This window comes from Rhinolophus ferrumequinum, chromosome 2 (genome assembly GCF_004115265.2).
Source record: "Rhinolophus ferrumequinum isolate MPI-CBG mRhiFer1 chromosome 2, mRhiFer1_v1.p, whole genome shotgun sequence".
Classification (NCBI taxonomy): domain Eukaryota; kingdom Metazoa; phylum Chordata; class Mammalia; order Chiroptera; family Rhinolophidae; genus Rhinolophus; species Rhinolophus ferrumequinum.
The window spans coordinates 56,278,189-56,300,113 of record NC_046285.1 but is presented as its reverse complement, the minus strand read 5'-3'; the positions used below and the strand labels follow the sequence as shown (position 1 = coordinate 56,300,113).

At 37.3% G+C, this 21,925-nt stretch overlaps 1 protein-coding gene across 10 annotated transcripts in view; it reads left to right on the top strand.

Annotated features, from left to right (window-relative positions):
• The window catches only part of TP63 (tumor protein p63), a 222,594-nt gene that overhangs the window by 173,954 nt on the left and 26,715 nt on the right, over positions 1-21,925 (top strand). For 8 of the 10 annotated variants that reach the window (XM_033090048.1, XM_033090018.1, XM_033090036.1 and 5 more), the window contains 4 exons: positions 17,556-17,742; positions 18,867-18,982; positions 19,963-20,072; positions 20,737-20,873. In XM_033090048.1, coding sequence (XP_032945939.1) covers positions 17,556-17,742; positions 18,867-18,982; positions 19,963-20,072; positions 20,737-20,873 — 550 coding nt within the window. The remainder of the gene's footprint in view (positions 1-17,555; positions 17,743-18,866; positions 18,983-19,962; positions 20,073-20,736; positions 20,874-21,925) is intronic. The other 2 variants (XM_033090028.1, XM_033090085.1) reach the window with 1 other exon arrangement.

The window sequence follows — 21,925 nt, the reverse complement described above, 5'->3', positions numbered from 1 at the left end:
CAGCAAGGATGCTGCCATCCGGGGGACCTGGAGTTGAACCTGGCCCTGCCACTTGGCAACTGGAAAAGATTAGACAACTTATTGGACCTTTCTGAGTCTCAGTTCACTTATCTGGCAAATGAGAATAATAATAATCTATTCCCAGTTTACTACAAAGAGAATATGACATAAAGAATGTAATCAGATCAATAAGTTTAGCTTTAAATATATATCTCCAACATAGGTCCTATTTCCTACAGCTGCACCACCCAGCCCCCAGTATGGAGAATATTTGAGCGTATACTAGGCATGGCTCATTAAAAGGTACAAATCCTAAAGTTTTCCTTTTCATGCAGTAATCCTCAAAACTGTAGATGTCTATTCAAAATTCAGCCTACCAACTAACACCTGAAATTGAAGCTATACAATTGTTTTAGAATGAATTGAGTTAATATTTCTTCTCAAAAGAAAAAAGTGTTAAAACTCGTTTTAACAGAGCTTAACTGTCTGTGTGTGTGTGTGTGTGAGTGTGAAAGTGAGAGAGAGAGAGAGAGAGAGAGAGAGAGAGAGAGAGAATGGTAGGCACATGCAATAAAGGTTTGGAGGGGTTTTATTGCAATATTTATAAGCCTACATCTTTGTAAGGTGATAAAACATTTTCAAGGCCCCTCAACCTTCTAGGACTTTGAATCCAGAAAACACTTTGGTATTCATGTTTCATTATATTTATGTCTTAAGTTTATATTCTGTGTATGTAGGCAATATTTATATCTATTGAGCTTTCCCAAATGGTAAGTTTCTGGAGGGTAGGGACTTGGTCTCCACTCCTTCCTTCCTGTCCTAGAATGTAGTACAGTATCTTGAATACTCCAAGGACTCCATAAATGCTCGGGGATACATCATCCAATGTACTATATGATGTGCATATATATGTAAAGTGATTGCCCTGGATTTGAAGCTAAAACCTAGATTAGAGGTTTGACCTCATCTTCTACCCTTATTTTGTGAACAACCTAGTTTACCTGCTTGAGCCTCTGATTCGTCAAAAAGGTGATTTTCTCATAGAGTTTGCTGAGAATTAAATGTATTTTGTGCATGAAAATGCTCTATATATTGGTAAGGACTGCCCAGAAGGGTGAGTGATGGTGTCATTTATGGAAATCAATAGAGGCTATTACCTTCCATATTGTCTAGACATATTTTCCCATCTCTTGTCTTAAGACTGGTCCACCTAGCATTCCAGTAGAAAGAGTATCCCACAGATTTAAACAAATCACTGTGATTTAAAAATAAAGGGCTCACTTTTCATGTATAAATGAAACTCCTAAACAAGAATTGAATCTAATGGAAGAAAAGAGCTATGTTGGTATTGTCTTGCAAAGGGTGCATGGGCCATTGCATAGGATTAGGGGTATTAGTGCCTCCAGCAAAGAGTAGTTTCTAAATGTGTTCACTGGAAAGATGCAGCCTTTGGCTGGGACTGGAGGTTTAGGAACTGTACACCATGAGTCATTTTAAAAGAGAGCACAAGAATATTGTAGAAGTATAGACCATAGATGTAGAAGTATAGACCATAACCTTCAACTCTAGCATTGGGGGAGGTTGAAGAAGGACAACCCCCAGGGGGACTCCCCTACTTTGAGAGCCACAGTGTAAGGCAGTGTCCAGGACCAGAGGAAAGGAGGTATTCCTGGCGGTCAGGGCTGGTGCCTTTGTTACCTAAGGCTGCGTTCTCTATATGCCAAGGAAGGGGCTAAGGAAACAGTGGGGAGCCAACAGGTTTGGGCCCCAAGGGGAGAGAAATGACAGGTGTAGTGGCCCAGGGCTCTGCAGGACGTTGGGAACAGTGAATTACTCTGGGGGGTGGGGGGAGAAGGAAGAGGCTTTTTCCCCCTTATGGGTTAATGATGGCTGAAACCCAGAGCCATGCCCTGGAGTGTGTCCCAGTCAGCTAGACACGCCACTTCTGCAGTTGAAGGGAAACTGATGGTTGGCATACATCGTCCCCTTTCTAGAGTTTTTACTCTCGGGAATCTCTCCAATATGGCCATCAACCCTGCCCCCAGATAACACCACCTTCTTGGAGAAAAGAGCCTTAGGAATGTTTTGCAGTGAAAAGATCATAGGGTCGTAAGTTAGGAGTCACAGGTTCTGATTTCGTCTCATTGCTGACTTCTGGTGTGACCTTTCCTGTGAGTCTGTTCCTTTGTTTATGTGTGTGTGTCGGGGGGGGGGGGGGGGGGGGGGGGCGATAAAGTGGATCTGTTCACTGGTGTGAGGAGTAAGAGTGATCTGCCCATCAGTGTTCCTGCTAGAAGAATTTTATTCCACAGATGACTGCATCCTTCTGTATTGCTAGGGTATGTCCAGGTTTGTTTTATTGAGGGACATGGAGCACATGTATGACAGGCAGTCAGGCCAGTTGTTTGTAGGTGTTTAATCAGCACTGAGAAGAACAACTCTCTGACGTTCCATTCTCATTGCTACCATTTACTGGAGTGTCGCTTTAAATGTTTGAGCCCCGGTTTCTGCACATGTAAAACAGAAGTCATGTCATCCCAGCTTTCTTCTCATTGTTGTTGTGACTTCATGAAACATTAAAGGTAAGCTGACACTTATTGAGCAACTGCTGTATACCAGTCACTCTGACAAATGCCTTCCAGTGTCTGCTTACTATGTGAAGTTAACTACGAACAGTATTACTGGTCAAGCAGGGTTGGCTGGGGATGGCCCTGACAGGAGATGCTAAATAAAAGGTCATTTTATCCTCCTGGGGAGATAAAGTTGCAAAATTACCAATCAGGTCTGTCAAATCTTTTTAACCTGGCTTCTCAAATTCATACCCTCAGGCAACGAGAATGAGGCTGCGGGGCTCCACCCCGCCCCCCTTCCCAAGGTTGGTGATACAATGTTGTCCCCCTAGCAGGCAGGCTGCAGCTGCCTTCCAGGCTGATGCCCAGAGAGGTCCCAGGGCACATCCATCCCTGCCAAGGTTTTGCTGCTTTGTGGTGCAGTCTAAGTACCCCTCATATACACAGCTGCCCGGCCCTGTGGGTTCCGTGCTGGTCTTCACGGTAAGCGGGTAGCAGACAGCCCACCTGCTTGATGTCAACATCTGTGGGTGCAGCCCTAGGAAGAATGTGCCGCTCCCAGCCTCGGCTCAGGTAATTAATCCCCGCAACTGACAGGTGGCAACAGGCGGCCCTTTGGCTGAGGCCATCAGGAAAAGTGCTTGGAGGAAGGATTTTTTTTTTTTTTTTAATTATCAAGAGCACAATTCGTACATGTCTGGCAGCTAGACAACTGTGACAGGAAGGGAGACGGGGAGGAGAAGTGAATACCTTGCCAGACGACTATGGGGCCGGTTTTGGGATCGCTTCCTGCCGATCATTATGATAGATCCAGTAGGATATGGTGGCTCAGGACCTGTTTGCAAGCTCACTTGGCACATGTCCCCCTTCCTTTGAAGTACATAGAGTCCTTAGTGGAATGCCTCAGTTGTGAATAAAGAAGTTAGAGTCCAAGAAGGGAAATGATTCGCCTAAGATGACTCAGGAAGTCAGTGGACAAGTGGAAGACTAGAGCTCTGTCCTCTTGACTTCTTGTTCACAATTCTTTGGGCAATATTTTCTGCACCATTGCACAGGTGCAGTGTAGAAATCGGGTGATAAAATGGTCGTCTAGTCATAGGAAGTACCTTTATTTAGCTCTTGAATGATATTTTGGTTTTTCACCTAAACTTTTCAAGTTGATTTCTCAAGAGAACACCCTCATGCCACCCCCAAGCCATATATATGCATTCACTCCCCCTTTCTGTTTTTGGTATTTTGGAACACCATTCGTCATAGCTATCATAGAGCATCAACCTGGTGTTTGATTAGAGTCTATTTGCGCAACTAAAACTTTTGAAATGATTACTTTTTCATTATTAAATTAAAAAAAAATAAAACTTCCTTCCTAGATGTGAAATTCATAACATTACTCAAAGTGACTTTATTTGTAGAGCACAAAACTTTCTCAGAGTGACTTTATTTGTAGAGGACGAGTGTGTAGCATGTTATTAGCCTCACAATTATATATGATAAGGTTATACAATATACGTCAAGCAGATTACCCTGAAGCTCTGTCTAGCGATTTCTAGCTAAGACTCTTTTTGTTTTTTTAGTGAATTGGATATTTATAGTTAATTTTGCAAAGCCTCTTGATCAAAAATTGTTTTGGCACTTACATTTTTATTTTGAAGTATCTCATTTCATCTCCCATTACTCTCCTCCTACCAAGTCAGTTGCCAGAACGTTAGTTTGTCCTCTCTGAATAAGTACCCCATCTGTTTTGCATGATTTTCTTTCTTCCCAATTCCAATTACTGATTTCATCACCCTCTTGCCCTTAAAAAAGGACCATTTTTTAATTTGGCAATTCCCAAGAATATAATTTAGAAAATAAACTAAAAATAAGTCACTGAATGTTGTAGGATACTCTTTCTCAATTAATAGGCTTTGAATTTGGTTGCTTAAACTGGGATGAATGGCGTTATATCAGCTTTTGGACTTGCCCTTTTTTTTTTTTTCCTTGTCAAGTATTTTAGAGTTTTGGGGATAGCATAGACCCCACTTTCTACCTCTTGGATTCTTGGAACTGTCTGAAATTAAGAAACATAAATTAGAAGTGAAACTAGCATTTCCTATTAATGAATAATGGTTATCTTTTAGATTATTTGTAAATCTCATTTTTATTTTATTTTAGTTTAATCAGCTCACATTCACGCAGAAGGGCAGAAATGTTGCTGATGTATTTCAGCCTTGGTTTAGGTTTTACTCTCTTTTTAAGACCCCACCATCCTCAGTGTAGGTAATTTGCCCTAAGTGTTAGTGGGCCACAGCTCCATCTAGTTTTATATGCTAAGGTTAATTCTGTGGGCTGATGGCCAATAGGTCAAAATGTGCATAGTATTAATTAGAAAAAAAATTAAAACATTTCCTTTTAGCATGATAGCATGCCAGATGTGGCTTTATCTGGAAGTTGGCATTGTAGCAAAAGGATGGATTTGACACTACCCTACACAGTTACTTTCTTTGACGATGGAGTGAGTAGTGAGGTGAGTTATTTATATCATGGAACTATTCCTGGAGATTTGTGGGTCAAGGTAGCCTTGGATTTGGGATTTGCATGTAGTACTGCCTTTATTCTGGGAACGGTTGAGCAAGTCAAGTTGTTTTTGTTTTTCTTTTTGATGGAACAGAGAGGGAGGGTCTTTGTTGCACATTTAGGAAAGGAAGCTGTTGAAAAATTATGCAGGTGTGTGCTGATATTAGCTGACATCTCTGTGCATTGTGATACTGAATTACCAGTCTGGCAGCCAAGAGTGTGTAATATAGTATGTCTACTGAGGCAGGTGGTGACGGTGAGGTTGTAGTTACTGGAATGCTTTTTTTCACCCCCTTCTCTTTGCAACATATTATTAGTAAAGGAGTTGAATTTACTCTTGTTTTCCAAAATCCCCTGGAATTATTTTATTTGAACATGATATTTGGCTTTGAACAGCTCACTCTTCAATATGCCAAACTCCCTCCCCTCCCTCCCAAAACAAAACAAAACTTAAGCAAACTTGCTTTTCTTTTTTGTCAGGGGTATTGTATGGTATGAAAGAGTTTAGTTCATGTGTTAATTTTGAAGCATTTCTGTTCCATGCCACTGTAGAAATACTTGGTTCGTGTGGATGTTTAAGACTTCGCAAGGAAATTTGTTGAAGCCCAACAAAAAATTGGCTCTTCATTCTTGCTCATAGGCTAGTACTTGCCTAGGAATAAACACACTGTGAATATGTATAACATATACATGAGTACATATGTTGATTCCTAGTCTGTCTATATATTTCTGATAAAAAAAAGTCAGAAAGAATATCAACACTTTGTTTTTCACATTCTTTTTAAAGAGTTTGCCTTGCTATGTTGAACCTGGTAACTGGGTTCTCTAACAAATTTTTACCAGATTATAAAATATTCAAAATAGAAGAAGCATAGACACCCCAATAAACTTTAATTGAAAAAAAAAAAAGAAGAAGAAGAAGCATAGATCATCTAATAAAGCTCCCTCACTTTCTTTCTTTGAATGATTAACTCAAGGTTTCAGGAGATCAGGTGAGTGGCCTGAAATTCTTCAGTGAGTATCAGGTACCTGTGACTTCTTTTGCGAGGTCACTTACTTCCATCTTTAGAAGTAATTCTAAATCTTTGACATGTGCTTTTTATTTTTTTCTCTGTAACAGTATTTCATTTTCTAATTTCCCATTAAGATTTGCATACTTTAAAGAGCCACAAGTCCATGTGCCGTCTTTCTTAAATATGTAAAAAAGCCTTAGTACAACCCACTGCTGATTTATTTATCAAACCTAGGACCAGATGGAGTAGAACCAGTTCTTAAAACCATTGGTGGGCATTTAATGTTAGTTTTGTGTTCGAGATTCCAATCTGAGAATATAGTTATAATTTAGGGAAGAAAATCTCGATTCCTAGACAAGCTTATTTACCAAATTCAAAAGGATGTGATATTGAGTCAAAGAGCGTAATGGAATGTATCCTTGTAATTCTGTAGAGAATTGGTGATATTTTAGTGTTTAGATAACTTCTGAGCTTTATACTTATTTTTCTACTCATGTTGCTTAGTTATGGAAATTCTCTCTGGTACCAAATGTACCAGTTCCATTTTGGTCTCATACTACGAGCTTGAAGACTGCATGGAGGAGAACATTGGTCTGTGGGTCAAGATGATCCTTGTCGCTGAGTGTTTTTGAGCAAGTCTCATCTCCTTTCTGGGGCTTGGATTCCTCCTCTGTGACTGAAGTATCTGAACCAAATGATCTCTATGCTTTTCCTGGTTTAACTTTCTAAGAAAAGCTTTGCAATGTTGTCTTGGACTAAAAATGCCTTGAAACAGGTGACTGAATAATAGAAACATAGAACCAAGTCCTTGGTTTAAAGTATCAGTTTGGTTTTCTATGGAAACTAAGTCACTAGAGTATGATGTAGCTGTAAAAGTATTAGTTTTCAGGAAGAAAGGAAATCTGACTTCATCCCCACATTACCTAGATTTAGTTGTACTACCTTTAGAAATAATTTTCTTTTTTTAGGGATGCCCTCGTGACCCTCTGAACTAAGTAGAGCCCCACATTTTGCTGTGTCTCCTTCTGCTTGTTTTTCAAAACACATATCACAATTTTAGAAATAATTTAATATCAGGGTTTCCTTTAAACCAACCTTAGGGTAAGGGATACTGCTAGTTCCCTTTGACGCAGGACTAGAGCCTGGCAAGAAGCAGGTGCTCACTAAATATTTGTTGAATCAATGAACCAATTTCATTCTCTAAGCCTAAGTTTTTTATCTGAAAATTAAGAAGCGAAGAAGGTTTGGACAGGATATGCTGTAATATTCCCTTTTGGTTTTAACATTTTATTTCTATATTCTTTGTCTTCTAAAACCGTAAGTCTGCAACACTGTTACAAGTTGGGTTGGTCACGCTAAATTTATTCATTAAAATTCTTAGTTAGGAAATATTTCAAGCATACCAAAAAACAGTATATAAATTTAGATACCTTAGTATCTATCAAAGTGTTAAAAAATTTTTTTCCACATTGCTTCAAATCTTTTCTTTACATAGAATATTACAGATAAAGGTCTCTTTCCATTCTATCTCCCCCTATTAACTATTAAAATAAACAAAATACGTCTATATTTAAGAACATGGATAAATCTTGAAAATGTGGGAAGTGGAAATAGATTAGTAAGATTAAATTTTGAGCAGTGTAATTTAAGTAAGTTTTAAGGACACAAAATTATATTACATGTAGTTATGGATAAATGCATGTATATTTTAAAAATGCGTGGAAACAGATAAACCAAATTCATTCATTTTTTTAAATAAATGAGTCTAATAAAATGGTTTAGAACTGATTACTAGCAGATAATATGACCTGTGTGATTCATTGTAAATGGTTAATATTCAAATTTCAGCAGACCATTATTATTTGGCAACAGCCACTTCCTGACCAGGTTGAAATAATGTTTTCACAGTGCTTCCAAAATTACTTAAGCTGTATTAAATACTTTAGGTGGAGAATCTTAGAAATATGAGGCTTCAGTAATAATCATAATATATGGCTTTTATGGTCTTTCCAATTGATTAAGGCTTCCCTTACCTAAATTTGTTTCCCTCCATTCTAAGAGATATATTGTATTTTTTTTTCTATTTTGTGTTTATGAGAAGGTAAGTGACTACATAAAAACCCAGGGAATAAAGAGAAGAGGCAGAATTTAAATCCTGTCTTGTGACCTCTAGTCCAGTAAATGTTGCTTATTGGTGGTATTGGGTAAGAGTCCCTTTCAATGCTCTTGGCTCTGAGAACTAATCTCTTTCCTCTTTCACAACAAAATTGGCCTGTTAATTCCAGTGTTACCTCATGTTATTTTATTTTCTTTGTTCAGAATTAAAACTAATTATCTTTCCTTTTTTCTATTTGTCTAAGAGTCTATTGACTAAGCCAGGTCTCATTTTGCTACTGAATATTGGTAGCCTTGTGTTAAAACTAACTCTCATTCGTTATGCTTTAATTTTAGAAAATGGATAAGCAAATAACTGGTATTATTTGTGTAAGCATCTTTTGTCCTAATGAATAATAGTTTTTAGTCTCATCTGGTGCTTTCCTGCACATCTTTCATGATAAAACTAGAAGACTGATTTGTAAGTTCAAAACATTTCTTCCATCTCTCCACCTTTTCATTCATTCTGTTGCCCTAGGTTAGGCCCTACTCATTTCTTGCCTGAATAGTTCCTGATAAGTCTCTCTTCTCCTACTTTTCTCCAGTCTTGCTCCTAGCAGCTCTGTTTTACTTAATACATAGAACTGATTAGGTCTTTCCCTTGCTTTACAATCCTCAGTGACTCTTCTTTGCCTGCTGGTGGAGTCCACCTGTCTCTCATAACATACAAGGATCCTCAGAATCTGGTAACTGCCTTCCTAACTCAGCCTCACTGCTTTCTGCTCTCCTCCTCCTCCTTCTCCCAGCCCATCTATATTTTAACCATAGCTAGCATCTCTTTGCTCATACTCATGATATTCTGTCTTCATGGAAAGCCTGCTTTCTACCTCTTGGCTCTCCCATTCTCCCATTCTTGGGTGCATTGTCTGGCTGGTGAATAACTTGTGATTTAAGGCCTACTTTAAATATCACTACCTCCAGGGAACTTTTCTACTTTAGTGGAATACATGTACTTTTCCCTTTCTCTCTTATCTAAACCAATCCATCAGCAAACGTGGTTAAAATATATCCAGAAATCAACTACTTTTCATGAACTCAACTGCTGGCCTAAACCACCCTCATTTTTTACTTGGATTATTTGTAGTCACTCCTTTATTGGTCTCCCTGCTTCCATCTTTGACCCATAAAGTCTGTTCTTCACATAACAGCCAGAATCTTATTAAAATGCAAATTTTATCATACCACCTTCTTAAACCTCTCCAGTGGCTTCCTATCTCACATCAAGGAAAGCTAAAGTCCTTAACCCTGGCCTACAAGGCCTTGAATGATCTGGGCCCCGCGTTCTCTCTGATTTCTCATCTTATCCTTTACCGCTGTAGCTGTTGTTCACTGTTCTCTGGTAACACTGACGTCCAGGACAGACATACTCACCCCAGGACCTTAGTACTTACTGTCTCCAGTACTTGGAACATTATTTTCCCAGGTGTATGCATGGCTCACTCCAATGCTTCTTTCAGATCTTTTATAAATATTAACTTATCAAAGAATCCTTCCCTAACAACCCTAGATAGAATAATATCCTCCTTAACTCTTGGCTCCTGGCTCTCTATCTCCTTTAAATTTACTCTGATTTTCTTTCCTTTATAGCATTTATTACCATCTTATATCATATTTGTTTATTCTAGAATGTTAGCACCTTTATAGCATGGACTTGGCTTTTGTCATTGCTGAATTTCCAAATGTAAAATAGAGCCTTGAATAAAATACTCACTCAATAAATACTGAATTTATTAGCTAGTGGTTAATTATCTTATCCTCTGTAACCCATAATACGTTTTACATACCTCTGCTATACCTTGTGTATTTGTGTTGTTTGTCTTTCACTCTGCCTCTAAGCTGTTAGTAACTTGGGGGTAAGGACCGAGTATTCTTTTCTTTCAATTTATTTTATGTTTCAAGGACTATCCTACAGAGAGGATACATAAGTTCCTGCATTTCAAGTTTTTTTTAAATCATATTTCTCTCTGCTCCAAGTGCAAAACAGAGTACTTGACACCATGTAGTATGTGTTCAGTAAATGTGTATTCCATAATTACTGAATGATGCACAAATGGGGATCTAATTTTGCCTTTACAATGACAACTGATTAGCAGATTCTAATATAGGCACTCTTATCTTTCCACTTAAACATTATGAATTCCATAAAAAAAAAAAAGCCTGATTAAATTGGACACTCAAGCTATTGACAGAATCCTGTAGCAATTTTATTACTTTAAAAGGCTTATGGAACCGAATTGGAAAAAATATCAAGAGACATGAAGGATGCAAATACCAGTTCTGGTTATATCTTGCTATATATATAAAAAACTACTGAAGCAAATTAAGAGCTTATTTTTCTTTAAAAAAAAAAATCTAAGTATAAGGGAACATCACTTTAATGAACCAAATAAAGCAAAAGCATCCTAGCAACTGGAAAAAATGTTTAGAAGATTCTTCAGTACAAAGCAATAAAGCATAAGCACTATAAAGTTGTAATAAAAAACCTAGATCAGCAGGCTCTGATGAAGAAATGACCAGATAAGGTAAAAAGGGAAATGGAGGAGATAAGGAAGGGCACTTGAAATACAATAGAATAATTAAAAATATTTGTAGTAGAATAGAACAGAATTAACTCTAGAAAACCATAGGCATGATATAGAAAACAAACTTGAGACTGTTTCCCAGAATGCAAATAAAAGAAAAAGATGCTAACAATTAGGGTCTGAGTATATAAAATGCATGATGGATAGAGAATGGGGGTTGAAAGTAAGACTTACATGGTCCTGGAAATGAAGAAAAGCAGAAGGAACAAAAATATAAGTGTTAAAAAAAATAAAAGGAAGAAAAATTGAGTTGACTTTAATCATTTAAGTTGAAAGAGCTCACCAATTTTCAAGTAACTTCAAAAAAAGAAAAAAGAATACATTTAGAAACATTTTCACTTTTTTTAAAACAAAATAAACAAAATTTTTCAAGGATCTGAGGAGAAATGAGTGGTTTATTTGATATAAAAGAAGAAAATTCAAATTGACCTCAGACTTTTCTCAGACAGCACCAAAATATGCATTGACTCAATTATCCAGTTTCAAAGGATCCAGCTAAACCTAATTTATGTACTAAAGATTTTTGTACTAAAATGTGCCCTGCAGTGTTTTATTTAATATTTTTAAACTGGAGTAAAATTTATACTATATAAGAAAGGCATGGTTAAATAATATAGCCCTTTTTTAATACTATAATTGCAACCACTTACAATTATATTTTTAAATTTGAACAACCTCATGATATGTTAAATAAAAAAAGATGCCAAACATTTTTATATGCCCCAGTTTGTATAATTGTGCGTGTGTGTGTCTATGTGTGCACATGCACGTGTGTGATTTTATGCATAGGAAAGAGTCTAAAATGTTAATGGTGTGCAATATTTGCATACAGAATATTCCTGAGAGAAATTAAAGATGTCCTTTAAATGGAGATATATATCATGTTCATGGAGTAGAATACATAATATTGCTAGGGTATCAATTCTGCCCAAGATGACCTATGCGTATATATTTGACACTATCTTCGTTCAAAACTCTACCATGCTGTTTTGTAGGAATTGACAAACTGCTTGTAAATTTAATAATGGAAATTCAAAGGACCTAGAATAGCCAAACCAATTTTGAAAAAGAAAAACAAAAATGGAGGACTTATATTACTTGATTTTAAGACTTCCTATAATAAAGTTAGAATAATCCAGACAGTGTGATACCAATGTATGAATAGACATATCGACCAATAGAAAAGAAGAGAGTGTTTAGAAAGACTTAAACACATATGGTCAATTAATTTTCAAAAAAGATTCCAAGGCAAATCAACAGGGGGACGTGATAATGATAATCTTTTCAACCAATGGTATTGGAACAATTGAATATCCATTAAAAAGAAGAGAGAGAAGAGGAAGAAGAAGAGGAAGGAAAAGAGACTACAAATAGATATAGGACTAAACAGGAGCTAAAATTGTAACTCTTCTACTAGAAAACCCCTCTAACATTGGGTTTGACCAAGATTTCTTAGGACACAAAAAAAGTGCACCATAATGGCAAAATGTTGATAATTTTTCAATATTAACTGTTTTCGAAAAAGCACATAAAATGGAGTAAAAAAAGGCAAGCTACAGACTGGGAGAAAATATGTATTTTGAAAATTTCTATCAGATAAAGGACTTCTATCCAAAATAGATAAAGAACTTTTTCAACTCAAATTACGAACACATGCAGCCCAATTAAAAAATTAAAATATGTAAAGTATGAAAGATTTGCACACACTTCAAAAAACAACAGCAAATAAGTATATGAAATAATATAAAATGCATATAAATATATATTTTTAATTTTAATTATCTGGAAGTATAATTATAAATGAAGTATATGAAAAATAAGTATACGAAAATTTGCTCAACATCATTATTCATCAGGGAAACACTATTTTAAACCACAAGGAGAACCACTACATCCCTGCTGAAATGGCATTAAAACAGACAATACTGAGTGCTGACAAAGATGTGAAACCCTCACACATTGCTGGTGGCAATGTAAACTGGCACAGCTTTATTGTAAAAGAGTTTGGCAGTTTCTTATAAAATTAAGCATACACTTACCTAGCAATCACATCACTAAGCATTTATCCAGAAAAATGAAAACATGTCCTCACTAAGATTTATATATGAATATTCACAATAGTTTTATTCACAGAGAATACAAACTGTAAATAATTGGTGAATTGTTAAGTAAAGTAATTCCACTAAATAATAAGATGGAATTTTGATGCACCCAAAAACATGCATGCAACTCAGAAACATTATGCTAAGTAAAAGAAGCCAGACACATAAGATTATATGCTGTATTTTCAATTTTTACTTTTTTAAATTTAAGTATAGTTGGTATATAATCTTCTATTGGTCATATTAGTTTCAGTTGTACAATATAGCGATTCAATATTTTTATACCTTACAAAGTGAATCCCCCAATAATTCTAGTAATCACCTTGTAAACTTGTCAAAATATTATTGACTATATTCCCCTTCCCCTTTTCACCCACTCCCTTACCCCTACCCTCCAACAGACAGTTGGTAACAATCACTTTGTTCTCTGTTTCTATGAGTATGTTTTTGTTTGTTTAGATTCCACATATAAGTGAAACCATATGGTATCTGTCTTTCTCTGCCTGGCTTATTTCACTTAGCATAAAACCTTCCAGATCCATCCATGTTGTCACAAATGACAAGATTTCATTCTTTTTTACTGTTGTGTAATATTCCATTGCATTGTTCCATTTTAATAAAATTCTAAAAAGGTAAAAGTGCAGTGAGAGAAAGCAGGTACCTGATTGGGAAAGGGTTGTAGAGAGGATTAATTGCGAAGGATATAAGATAATTTTATGAGGGGGGATTACGGGAAAGGCAAGGGGTGGGGAAGGAAATAGTCTGTACCTTGATCATGATAGTGGTTACATAAGTGTGTACAATTGTCAAAAGTCATTAACTTGTACCTTAAAAATTGATGTACTATATAGTAAATTACACCTTAAAGCTGATTAAAACAAAACAAAGCATACTCGTATACACCCAAAAGACGGAATTAGGTCTTAGAATTCGAGAATCGCAGATCAACGTTGGGAAACATTTTAGAGGTGAATGTTGGAAGTCTCAGAAAGAAAGAGAGAGAGAGAGATTAAAAGAAGACAAATGGGTTCCAATTTGCAGTCTCAGCTGACTTGAATCACCAGGGTATTTAAAAATCTGGGTATAAATCAGATTCCCATTTTTTGTGATGTTTCAGAAGCCTGGAAAATTGGTGAAGAAAATTATGGCTATTATATCGGGAACGAGGAATTGGGGATGTCTAAGGAATTATGAATACATGAGAGGCCAGGGAGACTGAATTTAAACATCATCACAGAACCAACTAGCAAACAATGAAGCTTGGCTTTTTTTTCTTTCTTTTTTTTTTTTTCCAGTTGCAGAAGCTTGGCTTTGTAAAGCACTGACCATGCCATACCACTTCTTCTGTCTCTCTAGTAACTGAATGACAGGCTCAGTAGTTTAACCAGAAGCAATAATCACAATGTGTCTTGACTCTGGTCAGCTATTTAGATTTAGTCAATATGAAACGCTCATCACTAAAATTGGAAAATATGGTCTACAGTACTAGATCAATCCTAGCTGAGGACTGATAGTAAATTGGCCTGGCCTGGTGTGTGGAATAACGGACAAACATGAATGTTCCAGACAGGGAATAGCATGTTTGAATTGTGGGTGATGGATATGAGTCTATTGTATGTGTGAGGCATTAAGAGGTTGTATAGGTAGAACATATGGTGAGAAGCGTGTGTGTTTGGTGTGTGAGGGGAAGGAATGAAAAAGATGGGGACAGAACACAAAGGGCTTTAATAACCCACATGAAAGAGTAGGACCTTATTCATGAATTCCCCAGCGTAATAGAAGTCCTGACAGACAGTTGGTACTAGGGTCCAGTGTGGCTTCCTCCTACTCCAGGGTTTTTTTTCAGTTCTATCATATGCTGCCTCTCCCTGACATTAAATGAGCAAACATTATTATACTGAGAAATAAATACAGAGGAATTATTGATATTAAGTAGACCGTTTTGACCTTCATTTTAATGTCAGGCATGATTGTGTACCTTTTAAGTTGATTCAAAAAATAGCCATGTTGTTGAGTATTAGAAAAATGTGAAAATAAAAATAATTGCACCCCTGAACCATGAACTAGAGAGATGTTACAGGACCGAGGCCGGACTTATATACTAGTTGTTAACCAGCTCTTCTCTGTGACCTCAGGCAAGTCCTTTCTATGCCTTAATTTTCTTTTCTATAAAATAGGTAAAATAGCGATCCATTATCTGTTATTTGCAATCCTGAAATTCAAAGGGCTCTGAGAACCAAAAGTTGGTTTGGTTTGTTTTAATTTCCTAAGTTTGTGCCAAACTCATTTGGTGGTGAAATTCAGCTTGAATTTGAAGCTTTATAGTCATTTCCCAGATGATATGAATATTGTTGAATTTTGCAGAAATGTTCAAGTTTGGTTATGGGACACTGTCCTAAATCCTGCTGGAGCTACTTATAATATATACGATATGAACTTTACTCCCTTTCTAAAATCTAAACAGTTCTGGATTCTGAAACATCTAGCCTCAGGGGTTTCAGATAAGAGATTGTATACCTATGAAACCTTCCTCATAGGGTTATATGAGGATTAAATTTATTGCAACAGAACACAGAAAATGGTGAAGCTGTTATTATTTATCATTATTTAAGCTCATTTTAGATTCCATTCTCCCATTCCTGCGAATGAGCAAGGATTAACACCTGATGATGCCTCCATTTATTCTTAGTACTTTTATATTTTAGTCTGTCAAGTTTGATTTATAATATATCAGTTATTGAAATGGAATGTTTCTTTTAACTGTCCTACTCTGAACACTTATCTTTCTTTTTTTTTTTTTTTTTTTTGCTTACAATCTTTACATACTTGGATAGATGTTTTACTTGCCTTCAGGTGTTAGCTGACAGACTTATTTTTCAGTCATCTTTCCTAAGGTTCATTTTATGAAACTCATGGTTAGATTATACCGCTCCTAACTGAAAATACATCTTATTTTCTTGAAGTTCTCAACAAAAGTGAGTTGTTAATACATCCTAAGACAATGTCTTTTGTTTTTAAAGGCATTGGTGAAAAACACTAGAGCAAGAATATCCATCGATATTTCTTTTAATCAGTGCTTCCAAAATAGAATTATATTTTTGTGGTTGATTTTCTTGGCATACTTCTATTTTTTCAAGCTATCAAAAACCCTTTTGCTGCGTTTAACCCTTGACCTGTGGACATGGAGAACAGATTACCCAATATAATTCTAGTATTGAGAAATTTCTAACTGAAAACTTCATATGCTGAAATACTTGGGATACAAAGAAAGATTATTTAAATCCATATTATATTTCAAAAGGAAAAGATCAAGCTCTTATTTTTAAATGTACTTTTTGGTAGGATATTTGCTTTTAGTCAGAGTTGGGTTGGAACATAGCAATAATGATTCTCTTTGCCACTCTGTTGCCTGTTCCTCGTGTCTTTCCCCTGGAAGGATGTTGCTGCCAACTTATGATTGAAACCTGTATGTGTGTGTGTTTACCTTTGTTTGGGTAAGTGTTACTAGGTACCCATTCTGGGCTGGCGATTCTAGTGTCTGAGTGATTTCACTCCAGCATCAGAATGAGTAGGAATGAAGTGATGGGACACTGACCCAGAGAACAAGAGTGCTAAGGTTTAATATAGTATAAGGATTAGAAGGAAGATTTTTCTATACTGGTTCAGAGGTGGGAAGGGAAAGCAACACGGAGTAGCACTTTTGTTTTCTTTTTTCTATTTGGTCCTACATCTCATGCTTTCTCCATACTATGCTGCCAATTATACAACCGACCAACCAACCATTGAACTTCCTCTCCCTGCAGAGGGAAGTGTGGGCAGGAAAAAGTTGCACTCACTTGTGAGTGAAAATATCTCCATCTTGAACCTTTTGTGGCCATAATTTGCTGTGTACATTAGGCCAGTCCTTTTTCTCAGGAGAGCATGGGACCAAATGGCTGCTTCCAGATCTCACATTCTCTTCGGCTATGACAGTAGAAGATAAGTTTGACAGTTTGGGGAACTATTGCTTTGTTGTTGTCTGGCTGGTTGACCTTGGATAAAATTGTCTCACTCTCTGCCAGACATTCCATCTTTTAAAAAAAAAGAAAGAAAGAAAAGAAAAAAGGAAAATTCCATAAACCCTAATTCCTATGAGTCTCTCTCGAACATTGTAAGAGCAGGATTAATTAGAATCTGTTTACTATCGCTCAATACATGTGAATATTGTTTTTCCATTTAGTTTCTGGTACTCTTTGAAGCTGCTCATGGTACTAATCATTTAAACCCCTCTAAGACCAGTTTCTTCACCCTAAAGAGAAAATAATAGGAAATAATGCTATGTATGTGTTTTGATATATGTGAAACCTTTTGTAAACATTGGATTTTATTTAAAGTAGAAAAATATTATTATTAGTTTGATTAACAAATAGAATTCACTCTAATAAGGTTGCTAGATGTCATGTATATAGTAGCCAATGGTAAACATGCCGCTCTAAAGGCTGGAAAAGGGAGACATTATTTCCTTGCTCTGATTTGACATGTAACAATATCTCCTGTTGGTTCCTTCCCTCTCTCTACCATTGGCCCATCTGTAAGCAGTATTCCACTGAACTGAAGAAACTATATTGCCAAATTGCCAAGACATGCCCCATCCAGATCAAGGTGATGACCCCACCTCCTCAGGGCGCTGTCATCCGTGCCATGCCTGTCTACAAGAAAGCTGAGCATGTCACCGAGGTGGTGAAACGGTGTCCCAACCACGAGCTGAGCCGTGAATTCAATGAGGGTAAGGAGAAGAGGATTCTGTGGTGTTCAACTAAGCTTCTTGACAATAGAGATCCTGTGCAGATTTTTGTTGGGAGCCCAGTTACCTGGTACAAACCTCTGCAATCTAATGGTAGTTTGTCTGCCTCTTTGGCTGGCAGAGTGAGAATAATGATCAATAAATTTGTGGCTGTCACAATGATTGAACTATTTAATTTAATCTTAGTCATTATTAGATAACCTGGACTTGCTTCTCTACTCCCTACTGCTTCCTTACCTTTCTTTTTCTTTCTTCTAATGAGAAGGTGTAAGGAAAACAAGGTAGCATTTGGTCATCACTGTTATGGTTTCCCATTCTTGAATCGTGGTTAAGAACACGTTTGTGGTTTCCGATTTTTGGATCAGCATCTTTCTTTTGGAATGCTGTCCAGTGTCACAATTTTGTGAAACTATGCCTATCTATACTCTTTATAAAACTTGCTTCCCTTTTCTTATCCTCCAACCTCTTTTAGCATGACATAACCAGTAAGTTTATCATCTTTATGATCAAAGAAAAAGGTCTAAAGATGGAGACTTTGTGATGGAGAAAAGACTAGGCTAAGTGATAGTGATGTCCGTGTCATCTGTTGCCTCTTATTTTTGCTCCTCAATTTTTGGATAACATCTCTCAAGCTGATTTTATTATTATTATTATTATTATTATTATTATTATTGTTAACTTGTTTCTTTTCCTTTCATTTTCCATAAGCTAGCAAAATCCCCTCTATGGATACCATCAGAGATGTATTCGTAGAGTTCTCTAAAAGCTTGAATCATTAAACTTAAGCACCAGAAGCATAGGATTGTTCCCTTAAATATATAGATGAATATTCCAGTCCTTTCTGTTGCTGTAAAGTTTGTGAAACCTTCGTGTATTAGATATCTGCCAACAGGATCTGTTCCTTTTTTTAAGGATGTATATATCCTCTATTAAACAAACCATTCCTTAGGCCAGCAACCTTTTGTCTATGTTGTTTGTTTGTTTGTTTGTTTCTGTCTTTCTTTCTCTCTCTCTCTCTCTCTTTTTTTTGGTGTGTGTGTGTGTGTGTGTGTGTTTTGTTCTCTAAGGGTAAAGAACTAACTAGTTTGCCTTTCTTTGTTTTGCAGGACAGATTGCCCCTCCTAGTCATTTGATTCGAGTAGAAGGGAACAGCCATGCCCAATACGTAGAAGACCCCATCACAGGAAGACAGAGTGTGCTGGTACCTTATGAGCCACCCCAGGTAAAAAGATAAGAGCTGGGTTGAGTTGGAAGAGGATTAGTTTCGGCGACACCAGGTGTTTCAAGCATCTATTTCTGTCTTAGTCATTGTCCTCAAATATGTAACTTTTCTGTATCTCTTCTCCTCCTCATCTCCATAGACTGCTCCTCTATCCTCTTAAAAACTCCTAAATTTGTACCAACTTAACTTGGTAACATGGCTCGGTGCCCATGTTCCTATCTTAAAGGCTGGTAATAATTGGACTTGCAATCAGTTTGATCCATGACCTTATCTCATCCAGGGAATTTAAATGGCAATTGAACTGGTAGCGAATGTGCCCCAGTTCTGGATGCCAGTATTCTTCCACTAGCCTGCAAATGGGAGACCCTGACATGGATCTCTTAGCTGAAGTCTGAGTGAACATGTGGCAGATTAGAAAAGCAGAACACTAGCGTAGTAAGACCAGAGTCTTGGTTTGCTGTGCTAACCTTTAGCTATGACTCTTCCTCTCTGGATTTGAGTTGCCTCTTCCATAAATGAGTGCTTTGTGACTAGATTAAGTGCTGAGGACCTTTTAAGTTCCAGAGTACTATTTATGAAAGTGTACCTTCAAATTTATATTATACTGTTTTATCCACATAGGGGTAATATCCCTGGAGCATCACTGTTATTTTGGGTAATGTTTTCAGCTCTCCCTTTACAGTGATATTCATATATGTGATGAACTCTGGATTGGGTGATACCTGTCAGCTTGCAAATGAATAGGGTCAAAGATGATTATTTTTTAAAGCCTAGCTCAATGTTGCAAACATTAGCTTTAAGCTTCCCAAGATGTGAGGCAAAGAAGAATCTGCAATGGGTGTTAGAGCTTCTCCTCCTACAAAAAAAAAAATCACATCACTGAATCAGAAGCGGAGTTGTTTAAATAGAAGGAAGAACTGAGAAGAAAGACTATTAGATCAAATGATTGTTAACATAGACTCTTTTTCTCCCATGTTCAGGTTGGCACAGAATTCACAACAGTCTTGTACAATTTCATGTGTAACAGCAGTTGTGTTGGAGGGATGAACCGCCGTCCAATTTTAATCATTGTTACTCTGGAAACCAGAGAGTAAGTGGCATATGCAGAATTGTCATTCTGCAAAAACCATGGGCCGAGGGCAAAATGAAATTGTGTTTGCTTTATCATTACCTTTGCATGTACAGCAGAGAGCTACCCTTGATTTTGTCTTTTGTGCTTTAAATCCTTGCTGCAAACACTTACATAAAAGATCTAAGAAAGTGGAGACAAAACAAGGTGGGTAAACAGAGGGAAAAAAAACCAGGGAAGGCAAGTCACTTCATACCTGAATTCTTGACATTTAACAGGAATACTTTCTGATTAGACAGTGTTTGTTTTCATCTGGCCCCCAAGGCATTTAACAGTTTCTTTGAGTAAGTCTGGGCTGCCTAAGGGGATTTTATCCGGAGACATACACTGGCTTAACTCAAGTTTCCTTCAAAATATGTAGCTAAATACAGCTGTTAAGCTAATGGCTTGGAGGTTCTTTGCAGAACAAATGGAATGTTGTTTACTAATATTGCTTGTGGCATGTAAGCACTTTTGTCTTCTGCCAAGTGTTTTTGGGTCCATCCTCAAAGCAGCTATGACTGAGCTGGTGGTGGTGGTGGTGAACTGGTGATGGCCAGCAGTTGAAATGGAAATGGAAGAACTTCAGGGGACTTTTAAAACTCCTTGAAGTTGACCCTTTCCTCCCCTCTTCTCTAATTCCTAGTGGGCAAGTCCTGGGCCGCCGCTGCTTTGAGGCCCGGATCTGTGCTTGCCCAGGGAGAGACAGGAAAGCAGATGAAGACAGCATAAGAAAGCAGCAAGTCTCGGACAGCACAAAGAATGGTGATGGTACGAAGCGCCGTAAGTAGCTGTAGTGGCCAAGTGGGGTAGGGTTAAGTCTTCTTTAGATAGGGGGCTAGGGAGTGATGTTTGAGAAGCTCTATAATAAGTCCTAAGGACTCGAGGGCAAGTATGACTTGAGGCCCCAGAGCCAGTGGGAACAGCTCTGGCATTGATGGAGGTATTCAGATGGACTCCAGGTGTGCAGTACAGCTTGACAAAAGCAAATAACCATTGTGAGGATTTCTTAGTCCAACAATCCTCAAATGTAACTCCTGACCAGCAAGCAGTATCAGTGTCATCTGGAAACTGGATAAAAATGCAAATTCTTAGTTCCAAGACAAACTTGGGTACTAATTTAGTACTTGCTGAATCAGAAACTGGGTGTAAGGCCCAGCCATCTGTGTTTCGTGAGCCCTCCAGGTGGCTTTAATGCTAACTAGCTTGAGAACCAGTATCTTAGCCTATTGGTATTAGTTTATCTTTCTGTTATTGAGCACGAGGGCCGAAAATGCATCTGCTTACCTCATGAATCTGTGGGAAGAGTGAGATTGAAAGACGTGTTTTATAAAGCACAGTCTAGAGAATATAGAGATCTGGGTTTCATTGAATCTTGGCATGTATGACCTTCTTGGAGCCTCAGTTATCTATAGTGAGGCTAATGATTTGGGTCAGTTGTTTTCACATTTGCTTTGTTAAGCAGTAAAAGTTTTTTTCAAAAATGAAATATTTCAAGGAAGCCACAAGGCAAACTAGATGAAAGCAGAGCTGCTCTAGTTGGAGGTTACCACAGTCCCTTCAACTAGAGCAACCATGAACCATGATCTACTCCTAACCACTCATCAGGCACATGGCACAGAGGCCTAACCCTCCAGCCAACAAAGTGTGAAAACCACTGATCTACATGTGCTTCTAACTTGTGAGATTTGATTCGAGACAGTGTCTTGCATAAACCTGACATCACCAAAACAAATACTTTAAAGCATGCCATACTGTGATTTATTTCATGAAAAACTGTTTTTGTTTTATTACTAGTGTCCAGAAGAAACAGAAATTGTATTGAATTTTATAGA